The sequence below is a fragment of the Solea solea genome, chromosome 17 (assembly GCF_958295425.1).
Source record: "Solea solea chromosome 17, fSolSol10.1, whole genome shotgun sequence".
In the NCBI taxonomy this organism is placed as follows: domain Eukaryota; kingdom Metazoa; phylum Chordata; class Actinopteri; order Pleuronectiformes; family Soleidae; genus Solea; species Solea solea.
The window spans coordinates 15,094,071-15,108,671 of NC_081150.1; the positions used below are offsets into that span (position 1 = coordinate 15,094,071).

The window sequence follows — 14,601 nt, forward strand, 5'->3', positions numbered from 1 at the left end:
CTGATAAATTAGCCTCATGTTTGAGCTAAAACACCACAACTGCCTTTTAAATAATGATTTAACACAAGTCATGTTCCAATCACCGGACGCACTCATCTGATTCGTCTCCTCCCCGTCCGCCCATTGGCAAATCACGGCTCATGTATTCTTTGAAATCGATACAGGAATATGTCTTTTATTTTGGTCGACGTGTGCAATTAAACGTCCTAATGACGAGCACATTTGTCTGGACTTCAACGGAAGAACAGTCATTTTACGACATTGTGTGAACAAAAATATATAGATTTCCACTAATGTAAATGTTTGGTTGCACATTTTGTTCCCAGAACGTTACTTTGTCAAAACCTTCATACAACCGTTAGAGATTATTTTCTAAAAGTTTTCAGAACTTTCCTGTAACCACTTTTGTCACAACCGTCATAAAACCTTTAGAGAATGTTCTCTGAAGGTTCCCAGAACGTTCCCCTAACGTAACTTTGTCACAACTTTCACACAATGTTTAAAGAATGTTCTCTGAGGGTTCCCAGAACTTTCCTGTAACCACTTTTGTCACAACCTTCATAAAACCTTTAGAGAATGTTCTCTGAAGGTTCCCAGAACGTTCCCCTAACGTAACTTTGTCACAACTGTCACACAATGTTTAAAGAATGTTCTCTGACGGTTCCCAGAACTTTCCTGTAACCACTAATGTTACTTTGTCACAACCTTCATACAACCATTAGAGAATGTTCTCTCAAGGTTCCCCTAATGTTACTTTGTCACAACCTTCATACAACCATTACAGAACGTTCTCTAAAGGTTCCCAGAATGTTCCCCTAACATTGCTTTCTCACAACCTTCATACAACCTTCAGAGAATGTTCTCTTTTGGTTCCTAGAACGTTCTCCTAATGTTACTTTTCTGAGAAGGTTCTATTTCAGCTGTAAACAAAAATACCAAAAAACAAGCAAAGAGGAATGTTGTGTGGAAACCACGAGGCAACCACAGGAGAATATTTCAGTTTTTGGTTCTGTCAACGTTAAGGGAACATTCTCTAAATGTTAGTTTTTGGTTTGGTTGGAAGTAACCTTAGGAGAACCTTAGGGGAACGTTCTTTGGGGATGTCGATGTGCCCAACAGACGCGTTTATGTTCATGTGTGAGTGTGTAGAATACACGTGTGTCCTTGTTGTTGACGCGGTACGTTCCTGATGTTACAGATAGCAGAAATGAGTCTCCTCCAGCTGTGTGTGTTGGGTGCCCTTGAGTTGAGTGATACTTCAAACACACCATTAGTGAGGGAGAGGAAGGAGAGGGAGGACTTCAAAGCATCGTGGGCTTGGACTCAGGAGAGGAGAGGAGAGGAGAGGAGAGGAGAGGAGAGGAGAGGAGAGGAGAGGAGAGCCTGGATTTACTCAAATCATCATACATCTTATAAAGTCACTGATAAGAAGAAGAAGACGCAGATGAGTTGACCCGGATGATTAAGGAAACAATACATTTTCTCTTAATTACACGCATATGACACAACTTGATGACATATTGACAGTAGTCATCAAGCTACCAACTATTTTGATATCCCATTGTTTTTTTTGTTTTATACAAATAAAATCGGAGTTTTCTGATTTCAGCCTCTTAAATGCCCCTTGATGACAGTCAACTGAATAGTTTTGATTTGTGGACACGACGTGATGTTTTAATACTTCATTATTTTGGGGTTTGGGAAACCACGATTGACATTTTTCATCATTTTCTTACATTTGCTTGCAAAAACAACTAATAGAAATAAAAATCAAAGTAAAAAAAAAACCCCAATAAAGACACTCAGGATGATTCAGAGAGAATTGAGACGAATCACACAATAACAGAAAAAATATACAGCAGTAAAGCCACGCGGTGTCACATGATCTGTCCCACTTTCACCTGCACAAAATACAGTTATCTGTGTCCTGTGCAGTCCTCAAACACACACTGGAAAGAGAAAAGAAAGAAGGAGAGAGAGAGAGACAGAGATATTGCTGTCTGTAGCACACTAGGGTTGGATCAGATAGCAGGTATTATCAGGGACTAAAGTGTGTACGTGTCTCCCCCCTCTTCCAGAAAGGTTGCTGCTGTCGACCATGATTGATGAGAGCCAATGATACTGCTGAAAACCACAGCTCATCCCCTGCCAAACTGCTTGTATGTGTGTGTGTGTGAGACAGACAGCTGTTTCTTCCCTCTGTTGCTGAAGAGCTTCTAATCCTTTAATATTTTGTACAATGTGTGACGAGACAGGGACAGGAAAGAGACACAGACAAAGTGTAGTATATTCCTACACAGTCTTGTTCCGTCTTTACTGTGCAGTTTACTGTGTTTAACCCTCTTATGACCATCACTATTTTGATTTTATGGCTGTAGAATTGTCAAAAAATGTTCATTGAGTGAGTGCTTCTGTCCCTTTTTCCCCCCAAGATAACTTTCACTTTCGTTATCTGGTAGTTATTCATAGGAATTACGGTACTGAGAGGCGGACGTTACAAACATGTCACGTGCTGGTGAATCTTAGTCTTTGATTGGACGGTCGCTCCGCGGACATGATAAGGGCTACTGTAATGACAGGTATATGGGTGCAAAGCTCTATTTCTCTGCTTTCCAGTATTCATCCATCCATCTTCTACCGCTTTATCCAGATCGCCAGTCCATAGTTTTTGAATTTTCTAGATATCACAAACGGTCTAGGAGTTACGGTAATGAGAAGTACACATATCAAATCCTGTCGCCAACGCGTGTCTGCATATGGGGCACGTGAATACACACACTTCTGCTTTATACTGTCTGAAATGTTTAAACAAAGGTGCATCTGATGTGGTAAGACAGCGATATAGAAGAAAATAAAACTGTGAGCCTAACAAGCGCTGAAGGATTTGGCTAAAATAAAATAAATATGTGATTTTCAGTTGTTTACGGCGATATAGAGTTAAAATGAAAAACATCAACTTATATACTATAAAGAAGAACAATTAAAATGAAAATGAACTGTATACTTCCATTGTTCACATACATAAACCCTAGAGTTCCCCCTTATTACTGAGACGAACGTGAACGACCTTTTTCATTTGCCGTTGAAACATGAAAAAAAACAACCCACACAAATAACAATCTTTTCTTTGAAGTGACTTTTTTTTTTTAAGTTAGTATAAAAGGTGAAGCTCAGACAAAGAAGAACATCCCTTCACTTCTGCAAAGGTCTCCATAGTTTCTGGAGCATTCTTAAAACTCTAGCCTTTTGATTGTGTTGTTTTGTACAGATAGATTTGTGATCTAAGCGCGTGGAAACCCACCTCTGGCGTGACGTCTCTCGGAGCGAAGCCTGTGCCTCCGGTGGTCAGGATGAGGTTAAGTTCCTTTTCATCGCACCAATCCACCAGTGTCTCCTACAAACAGTACAAACAGTCACATAAATACACACAAGTTAATGGTTAAATCATAGCAATATACTAAAAAATACTGCACATATACACAGTAGACAGAGAGAGTTACATACCTTGATTTCATCTATCTCATCTGGTACTATCTTGTAAGCCGAGATCATCCCTCCCAACCTAAAAAAGAAACACAGATTACACATAAAAATCATTTGTGTCCAGATTAAATAACAAGCAAAAATACAAAATGGATCGTGGGGATCAACAGGGAGGTCAATGTTTCCTACGACAACCCTTTAACCTTCAACAACCTGCTGCCAAAAGTGGAATTTCTAATAACAGTTGTGACGCTGAGCCAGAGAGAACTAGAAGTAGTCCACATTTTGGGACTGAACAAACCATCCATCCATTTTTTTTTTATCCAGGGTTGAGTCATGGTAGCAGTAGGCTAAGCAGGGTAATGCAGAAAGATCCAGCTCCTCCTGGAAGATCCTGAGGCATTCCTAGGCTAAACAGGAGATAAAACCACCTCCGGGAAGTTCAGGGTCGACCCTGAGGTCAGCTCCGGCGTGGACGTTCCCAGAAAACCATCAAAGGAAGGCGAGGCGACCCAGGAGAAATCCTAATCAGATCCTCAAACCATGTCTGCAGACTGCAGCGGCTCTACTCTCACCCAGTGTGGATTCATCCCTAGCATAACTCTTCTTGCTTGCTTTGGATACATCGTCTTTTAAAAACATTACAGTTGCATCTTTTGCACTTATAATATAGAAATATGTGAAATTTGTTCTAAATTCTGATCAGACTTAGACTTAGGATACCGTGGCTCCAACAAGACTTTTAAAGAAGAAATCATAAAAACACAGAACTGAAAACACACGTCAGAGACTCTGAACAAAACAGACAAAATGCCCTTGAACATCCTCTCTAAAAGGCTTTTCCACAGGATTGGCCCACAGAGGAGGAGGAAGCCCTGACAAGGACAGAACTACTGCTGCTGCTGCTGCTGCTGCATCCACAGCGAGTCATGGCGACCTCCTGTGGCCTCTTTAGGTATGGCATCCTCCTAAAACAACCTCAGGCTCAAGGTGAATTCTCAGCACAGACACCCCTTATGTAACCCTTTTCTATCTTTTTTTTTCCTTCTCCTTTTTAAGGAGCACTATTTTTAGGAGGCTACTGCATCATATTTCCCCGTCCGCGTCACGCACTAAAATAATCCACCACCAACATTAAGCATCTGCTATTTTTTCCACCCCTGGATGCGTTTAAACACACGGAGACAAATGCGACTTGTTCACACATGGACATCATTTCATTGACTTAAAAAAAAAAAAATCCATCGGCTCTGCTCAGTTTTTCCTAACTGTGTGAGAGGAGCAGCAGCAGAGAGAGAGAGAGATGCTCGATGCGAGACAACACCAAAATACTGCAGCAAGAATGTGAGGAGCTGGAGCCAGAAAGTCAGAGAGAGAGAGAAAGAGAGGGGGAGAGAGAGAGAGAGAGGGAGAGAGAGGGAGAAGCTGTCTGCTTTTTGACAAAAAGGGGCAGAGAAGTCAGAAAGAAGCACGAGAAACACACTTCCATTCTGACATCACTGTGATGTCACGGGTGATTTAATTCTCTTGATGAGTTTGGGAGGGAGGGAGGGAGGGAGGGGAGTTTTTGGCTTTATATGTGTTCATGCATGTGCACTTGTGTGTGTGTGTGTGTGTGTGTGTGTGTGTAACACCACAGGAGAGTAAAGGAGCTGTCAGGACAAATCACCTCTCTCCCTCTCCTGGGTTTTCTTTTCTTTTCTTTTTTTTACGCCTCTCCGTTTCAGCCCAAATGAAAATATGCTCAACACAAATAACTAGGGTTCCTTCCCACCGTTTCCTAGGCAACCCCTCCTGTCTAAAGCCTCTAATTGCTGTGTTGTTCATTGTGAGAGAGTGTGCCAGCGAATGTTTGCATATTTTTTTTGTGTGCGTGTGTGTAACTATTGGGGGATGCCATTTCTGCGTGTAAGAAGCAATATGCTGTTGACTGGACAGTTTTTCTGTTTGTAGGTAAGTGGAGTACTATGTTACAAAATACGACAAAAATGACAAAATACGCAGTGTAACGTGCATACTCAAGCACGTATGGACTGTTCATACATGTACGTATGTAATCTAGGTTTATAAAATGTGTATGGAAGCAGACGTAGAACTTGCTGATGTGTTTGTATAAAACGCTTTCATGTATTTTCTGTCACTACAGGCAAAGTAGTTTTACATACACAAGTTAATTATGTGCTTCAAGTTTTGCAGTACCAGAGTTGTACTTTAGTACAAAATTCACGTAGCTCTACTTTGGTTTTTGTATTTCTAACAGCTTTTACTCCAACTATCTTTGTTGTTACTCGTTACTACCAAATAAAATCAGAAGAAGAAGAAGAGTTGGTAATGGTCCGTATTTATATCGAGCTTTTCTAGTCTCGATGAGCTGCTTTACACTACAGTTTTCACCCATTCCATTGCTATCGAACACACGACCTTCCAGTTGAAAGACAACTCTCTCTACCACTGACCCACCATGGCGCTAACCTAACTCCTCTAAGTTTCTACAGTAAATGTCATGTACTTGAAGACTTTTACTGAAGTAATACTATAAAAAAAGTGACTTCAACTTCTACCAAAGTGATTTTCTGGTAAGATACTTATACTTTTATCCCTTTAAGGTACTTTAAGATACAAGACTGCATGCTACATTGTGTTCATGTGTATACACACTCACCAGCCACTTAAATTAAAGTGGCAGAAGTGGCACCTGGTGTGGTCTTCTGCTGCTGTAGACCATCTGCTTCAAGGTTCGACGTGTTGTGCATTCAAATGGTTAAGTCTTCTGCATCTCAAGGATGTATGAAGTTGTTGTTGAGCTACTGTTGCCTTTCTATCATTTCAAACCAGTGAGTCAGGCCATAGTTCTCTGACCTCTGGGATCAATGACGACGCATTTCAGAAATATCATCGGTCAGGTGTTTGAATTGATTTGAATTGTGGTTAGGTTAAGGTTAGAGTGAGGCATTAATGCGTTGGTGATGATGTCTAAATGAACACATGTCAATAAGAGACATTTCAAGTATAGCTGTGTGACCTTTTGACATAAACACTGACCTTTAGACAGTATAAGTAGTCCTCATGGAGACCACAATCTGGTCCTTATGATCTACATGGTCTTCATGAGGACTAATGTACCTCATGGATACATATGGACTACTTATTAGCTTCCTATCGTAACTTGTATTTTTTTAACCTGGTCCTAATGAGGCAGAACGTCATTTCTGAGGAACTGGTGACGTTTTGGGATTAAGATTACTAAGATTTGAATTGTGGTTTGGTTAAGGTTAGGGTGAAGCATTAACTGGTTATAGTTAAGGTTTCTCATAATGCTTAGTTTAGTCTGTACAATGGAATGGAAGTCATTGCAGTGTGCTAAGAAGAATAGCTGCACAAACCTATGTGTGTCATTTTTATCAAGATCCCAATACTGCCATTTTCAAATCGCAGGAGGTGCAATGTTTCTTAAAGCCAAAATGTGTGTCAAATTAACATTTTAGATTAAATATTCTCTTGAAGAGACTGAAGAAAACAACTTTGTTTCTCACAGATCTGCACAAATATTATTATTTTAAATAGTCATTCAAATAAAAATGAGAATAATCGGAGGAAGGAGGTGGGTGGGTTTTTGACAAAGCGATGTTTTTTTTGGCCTGAAAGCCTCAACGCCACAGCCGAAATCTCTCTATGAATAAAAGACGAGCACAGAGAAGAGGATAAAGAGAGAACGACAGAACGAGAGAGAGTGAGAGAGAGGAATAAAGGGGGGGGGGGGGGGGCATAAACTGTCAGAGGCACACTTAACAGGAGAGAGGGAAAGTATGAGTGTGCATGTGAGCCAGCTGCAAATCTCAGTGGTTGTGGGACACTTCCAAGACGAGACCCATCTGCCAGAGTAATTTCATTAATAATACAAGCTCTTTGTACACGGCACTCAATCTCGCTCTCTTTCTCTCGCTCTCTCTCCCTCTCTCTCTCGCCGTCTTGGACACACACTCCATCCAGGGAGGAGACAAGAGCCCAGGCCATCTCCATCTCCACATTCCCGGTGGCAGCATGGAGTCGAGCCCATTACAGCTGAGTTGTTGGTTTGTCCATATGAAGGGATGCTCTCAAGGGGTCATCTCTCAACATGTCAGCTGATGAAAGAACGACGCAGGGATGGATGCAGAGGAGGAGGAGGAGGAGGAATGGAGTAGCCCACTTCTTCAAACCCCCACCGTGATGAGAGCTCTGATTGCTCAGCGAGGGACTTTACTCCCATGATTCCTCTCATAGCCAATAGCACATAACACAACACACTAAAATATTCTGCAGATCATCGCGCTGCCACGACATGTGCTCCGTTTATTTACAGAATAAATGTCATTCTGGTTCCGATCTGTCACTGCTGACAGCGTCCTACTTAAACAACAACAACATCTTAAATCTGTGGCAGAACGAGCTCGGCTCGTGTGTGTGTGTGTGTTTAAATTAAACTGCAGGTAAAATCTGTGCGACGTCGCGTGTCATACGACCAAACAAGTGGATGACTTGTTGCGCGGTGGTTGAACAGAGATTGATGCAAATGTAACTGCAACTGGATTAGATTTTCCCTAACAACACAATGGGGAAATGTTGTTGATCAAGCTATATGACAAAGCTCCAAATATGTTGATAATGGAAGTAAAGAAGAACATGCTATGTTGTGTGTATGTGTATGTTGTGTGAAGTGCTTTACACTACATCCTACTTTCTTGAAAACCCCAAACAAGTCCACTTGCCGACTACAGTACATCTGCACCCCTGAAACGTCACACAAGAGTTTAAATCCATTCATGCACATTGATCAGGGCCAGTTTGTGGCTCAGTGTTGTGCCCTAGAACATTTTGGCACATGGACAAGGTAACCCAGTGAAGAAACCTTGCACCTTCTGGTTAGTGGACCACCGCATCCTACCTCCTGGCCTACGGTCGGCTAAGCCTAACCTGAAACCAGGGGTCTGCAACCTGTGGCTCTAGAGCCACATGTGGTTCTTCAACCCCTCTGCAGTGGCTACTAGAAGCTTTGGGTGCATCACATCCAATGTCTATGTCAAGTACAATACTAAAAAGCCTTGACAAACTTGTGTTTGATATATGTGAAGCCATTCCCGACACTTACATGCAGTCATGTGAACATAAGAGTACACATTTAGAGTCCTGTCCATCTTTGGATCCACATACCCGTTTATGCCAGGCAGGTTTTCCTCAAGCATGAACTCCATACAATCAAAATATTGCTTCACTTATTTGAAAGTGGGTTACGTTCACTCGTCCTTCACTCGTCCAACTACTGTTATTTTATATGAATAGAATATACTTTATCAATCCCTTGCGGGAAATTATACAAACGTTTTGCAGCTCCAGATTAATTTTATTTGGGTGGAGAGGGGACAAATATATGGCTCTTTCCTCCTAAAGGTTGCAGACCCCTGCCCTAAATCAAATGTGGGACACAACTTCAAGAAGGTGACATGTCGTCACGTAAGCAGACCCAACAAGAACTCCCTGTCAGCTGATGTTATGTCACTATCATGGACTCTTGGGATTATTATGCAGCTGTGTCCACTTTCCACAACACACAGGAATATGGGTGGACCAGTGTTTTTGTAGCGTAGTTACACAACATGGTAACCAACATTATAGTAGGTTTGTGATGGCGGCGTCAGTTTCCTTGGATTTGGTTAATCTGGGAAATATCTCATAACGTTCTGTTACCCCAACATGTAATATACACTTATACACTTACATGCAAGACAGCAAGGTGGGGCTAAGTGGCAGGGGAAAGGGGTATAAATGGGATTAAGGCAAATTTACACTCAGATTAATCTCTGCCTAAAGTGTGTCCTTGATCATGAGTTGCCTCTCTTTTCTCTCTATCCACCTGAAACTCCTCTTTATGCTCCGGTGCGACAAACGTGGGCAGATTGATTGATCACACACACTTATATGTACTGTATGTGGGAGACACTATTAATAGAGTTTATGTTACGTGTCCTACTGTGACCCCACCCACCCCACCACACCACCACCCTCCTTCACACCCTCGCTCTCTGCCTCCGTCACTGCAGCTGTGGCACATTGAGGGCACAGGCGTTACGGCTGGTCAAATCCATGGAGCACGCTGACTGGCGGTGTGGTGTGGAGGACTAACACAGACGCGGATGAGTCTCGGGCCAAACGAGGTCAGCCAGAGCGCCGTCCGTGTCAGCTACCATCAGTGCAACAAAGCGGGGCGGACAGAGGACGCCAACACCACAGCCGCTCGTCCTCTTGTCCGGTTTTTAATGGTCAACAGCGCCGCGTTTAATCCGAGCTTAACCCTATCAGCTTACTGCTGTTAGAACACATCCGTCCACGCGCAGTGTTATTATTTTGGAGGAATGAGTGAACCGCCGAGGCCCTGAGTGATCACTGAGAAGTCTGTGGAGAACGAGGAAACCAAGCCAGCAAACCTTACATCAGCAAACCTGCCAAGCAAAAATAAGTAGGCCACAACTGAGCCTTTCATTAACTGTCAACAGCCCATCACATTTATTTAATGAATATATGCAAAACCTTAATTTTATCAGATACACAAACAGTTCCCTTTTATCTTTTATCATAGCAACGTTAGAGCTGAATTCAAAATTGGGAAGCTTCGGAAGCCGTGACTCTTATCCAAATAAATAATCGTCACATAAATCAACGTACGTTTTCCGAGCCAGTTTGTAACCCCATAAATGTAAATGAGCTCTCAAACACAAGCACTTCGTCGCCGGTGATGGCGTTCGTCTTCTCGTGCAAAACCACTTTCACACAGGTGAACATAAGAACTGCACGTGTGAGTCTTCACCAGCTGCTTTCTTCTTAAAATACACATTTGTGCATCACACAGCTGATACACACATTTTGTTTTGTGTGTTTTGTTATATCTGTGTTGGATTTTATTGTAACGTTTTAATAAAATTCAAAGATTATGAAAATGAATGATCAAAATCAATTAAAATTACAGTTTGGCTGATATCTGATACAGATGTTGTCACACTGACACAAATAATTCTCATAATAAAAATAATAACTGAACGGTTCTTTACACTATCTATGAACGATCACAAATTCACTCTACAAATGGATGCAATAACCTGAAATACAACCATAAAAATGACAAAATCTGGCTTAACAGGGTCAGTATCTCCCAATATTGATGCACAGTAAAGCCAATAAATCCATAATCTCCTTCTCTTGGTTTCAACATTTTAAATATCTGCTGTGAATTTATTCTATAAAAGGAAATGTTTAAAATGAATTAAAATGAGTACAGTGGAAAACCCCTACATAGTGTTCTGAAATGAAGACACTTAACAATAAATAACCTGCTTCTAGAGTAAAAACTGGTCAACTAATAACAAAAAACTAGTAAATAAATAAATAAATAAAGTGGATAAAAGCTCTGACTCTGTGACTGCCATGACTGATTGTGTGTAATTTAACAAGGTTCATAGAGATTCTGGGTATAAAGCAAACACAGACGTGGATTAAAGCATGTTCCCGAGCAGATATACAAACATAAAGTTTCTGTACAAATTAACACGCGGTGATCCTGGATCACTACGCGGCGCGTGGCGCTCACGACGCCCTCACACTCGTGGACCTGACGCACACATTACACATCGGCCTAAAAATACACATCACGTAGAGGACATGCCAAGCGTGGATCAGTCTCACGGTGGTGGGTTTAGGGGGGGGTGTGGGGGTGTGGGGAGGGGAGGGCTGGTGACAGTTCAGTGATATCGACTGTTGTAATACAGTAACAGGGGGAGCAGAGGAGCTCCGGCAAATCAATGGGCTGCGCGGGAAGTGGGGGCTTGGATGTGTAGAGAAGCGTGTCTGAGGTTTTCGCGAGTCTGGCTGACAGTTTTTGCAGTGTTTCAGTCGCAGTTTCTGAGATACAGCACTGTTTGCTTTTTTTTTTTTGGAAACGCCACACATACGACTAAAACACAGTGTTGGCGGATGACAGACTGAAGGCTGCTGTCTGTCTGTCTGTCTGTCTGTCTGCAAAATAAAGTAGAGTAACGGAAGTAAGATTGTAAAGAAAATTAAAGAATAAAAAAATAAATAAAGGCAGGTAAGACGAGAACAATAGTGTTGAGTAAATTTCTTTTCTCTTCTGCTGTGCTTTGCTACAATAAAATATCAATGGCCAAAATTATGTGGACAGGTTAACTCACTAACTGTGTTGGATTATGCTTCAATGGTACAAAATACAGAAAGGAGTCAAACCGGCGGCCCCCGGGACACATGTAACCCCCCCAATCGATTACATGTGGCCGACCACTTTATTGTCACGCTATAATGAAAACATGGCCCACGACATCCTCTTAGAACATTGACAGAATAACATTTTCTAGTATAGATTAACTATAGTTACTTAATCTTAGATTTATTTCTCTGTTTTGATATTTATAATAGATTTATTTTGCTCCATTCATATGCTTTTATTGTGAAGTATACACCGTTCCATATCAACGGCCCCCTCTTGACCGGACTAGACACTCATGGCATGTATTTTCTTTCTCTTTCCAAAATTGGTGGTAAATTGTGTTGCGTTGTCTTGTATTGACACTTTTCCAATACGTCACAATTTGGCCTTATTTTACATCATGCAATATCAATTGACTTGCAGGAAAAATAAATTTGCCTCGTGTTGTCTCACCTACACCTAAACACATTGTTAGAGTCATAATTAAAAGTAATATATATGTGGCATTTGGTCATATTTAGCACTTTAAATGGTTTAATTGTCCTGCTGTTGTAACGTTAATGAAGTAATTGAGGTAAACTGTGTTTGTCCCTCATTGGGCCTCACATGCCCTACATCCGCACCTGGTAGGATGCAACAGTTTTTTACGACCGTATCTGTAACTATAGTGTCTCGTCACTCACGTAGATTTAAGTATAGTGTGATAGTTTTTAGTGAACGTGACGGGAGCTTGTTTAGGCTCTGTGGAATTAATTTTTACGTCACTCTCACCTTTTCCTTGGATGTAATGAGTCAGAAAGTCCTGCAAAAGTGGCAAGGAAGGTCCTTTTGTTTTTGGTTAAGTTGCCACTATAAACATACGAGAGGCTAAAGGATAAAGGCTTTGTGTCCAAATGGCTCCTTGTTCATTTTTAGGGATCATATTTAAAGCTGCACAACAGTGTTAACGTGTGTGTGTTTGGACTTATCACTCACTTGTGACGAGGCTGTCGTTTTTCACGCGCCGCTGTCACAGATTACGTTGCCGTCCTATAAATAAACAGCGGTCGGTTTCATCCTCCCTTTTGTTTTTATTCGAGCAAACGATCATTTCTCGCAAGCGGAACCAACAGGCGTCCCTGAAACAGAGCAGTGCTGCGGCTCCTTTGTTGTTGCCATGCATGCTGGGAATTTCTCTCCACAGGGCGACACCGAACCCCGACATGTTGTGCTGCTGAAGGGATATTTTTAGTTTCTTAGTTACGCGCGGGCAAAAAAGAAAAAAAGAAGATGAAGGTGGCTTCCACACAGACGCACGCATGCGGAGAACCTGTGCCTCTTTGTTTGAGTCGTGTGAAAGAAAAGTCCCCGCGCTTCATTCACACTGTTTTGTTTGTCGTCTGGATTGTGTATGGTCAGTACTCACAGGGAGGGGTCGTGTACCAGATCTTTGAGGTTGATGCCACTGCGGTCCTCCGCGAGGTTCCGAAAACAGCTGTCGCTCACTAGATATGGAGAGACACAGAGAGAAGAGAGGGCAGAGAAATTCATTAGCAATGTAAAATACATTTTTGTGTAACAGGTATTTTACAAAACACGTAGTATTATACTCTTACACTTCAGAGTTTCTCAACCCTGGTCCTCAGGGACTCCCTGCTCCAACACACCTGATTCAAATGAACGCCTCGTTATCAGACTTTTGCAGAGCTTGCTAACGAGCTGACCGTTTGAATCAGGTGTGTTGGAGCAGGTGAAACCTTTAACACTTTAAACGCCGGAGTCTCAAGATGACCGCCTGGACTTTTGTGTGTGTGTTTCTTTTAACCATAAAAGAACCAGAAAATGTCCTGTGAGTAAGTTAAAATAGTGTATTAACTGATTCTCTGGCTTCCTGCCACAGCACGAGTGAATTGACCGCAATGACCACACGTTGGCGTTGACGTGCAATTCACTTCTTTGTCCTTATGTACTGACTAGAAGGGGTCGGAATCCCAGGTTACCTCACGATACATCGTCCACGACACCAATAATATCACGATACAACGATTCCTTGATCATCTTGCATATAATTGCAAGACAATCGTATAGCGACACATCACGATATCCTTCTCACTGAAGAAGACAAAATGCTAACATGAACAGTTTAGAGTGCAGGATTTCTCTGTTTATACTCAACATAGAGAACAAAGGTCACAAAAGTCTATGTATCTCTTAACGTAGCTTTCTCCACCATGAACTCCCTCATCTTCAGCAAGGTTAACTTCCACCCAACTACAAGCAGCGACACTCGGTGAGCGAAACTGGCAGGGACCATGTTTACTTTACGATATATCACCAAATCAATATTTTGACTATGGTTACCCAACATTATCTCTTTGAATTGTATGCAATGACAAATAAAGCGTACTATCGTACTTCTAAGAATCTCCACATCCCTGATTTGAGCCATAGTTCACACGTGACTGAAGACTGAAAATACATACAGGACTCGTCCATTGTGTCTAAATAAAGGAACATAGTTTCAGGTGTTATAAGGGTCGTCTTCTGCATGGTGTTTTCAACACCACATATGATGCAAATAACACATTCAGCCACTTCAGAACACCGACGCCCTCCCCTTTTCCTCGTCTCGCACACACTCTGATCACACGGAGCCCGAGTGAAGCCACACCTTCATTAGCTCAAACCTCTCCTTATAAAAAAAACAAAAACGAGTCGGCCCCTCGACTGCAGAGCAGGTGCGAGCCACATGAGTCATCGTGGTGATCACAGACGGATAGAGTGATGAATAGAGTGAGACAGGGAGGAAGACAAAGACATGGGGAGAGGAAAATGGAAAAAAAAAAAAAGTGAGAGGAGAATGGAGAGCGAGAGAGAGACGAGGTGTC

At 41.9% G+C, this 14,601-nt stretch overlaps 1 protein-coding gene across 1 annotated transcript in view; it reads right to left on the reverse strand.

Annotated features, from left to right (window-relative positions):
• The window catches only part of gphnb (gephyrin b), an 88,034-nt gene that overhangs the window by 43,576 nt on the left and 29,857 nt on the right, over positions 1 to 14,601 (reverse strand). Inside the window, exons 2-4 of the mRNA XM_058614173.1 lie at positions 13,140 to 13,218; positions 3,505 to 3,562; positions 3,302 to 3,394 (exon numbers count right to left, since the gene is read on the reverse strand). Of these exons, the coding sequence (XP_058470156.1) occupies positions 3,302 to 3,394; positions 3,505 to 3,562; positions 13,140 to 13,218 (230 nt within the window). The remainder of the gene's footprint in view (positions 1 to 3,301; positions 3,395 to 3,504; positions 3,563 to 13,139; positions 13,219 to 14,601) is intronic.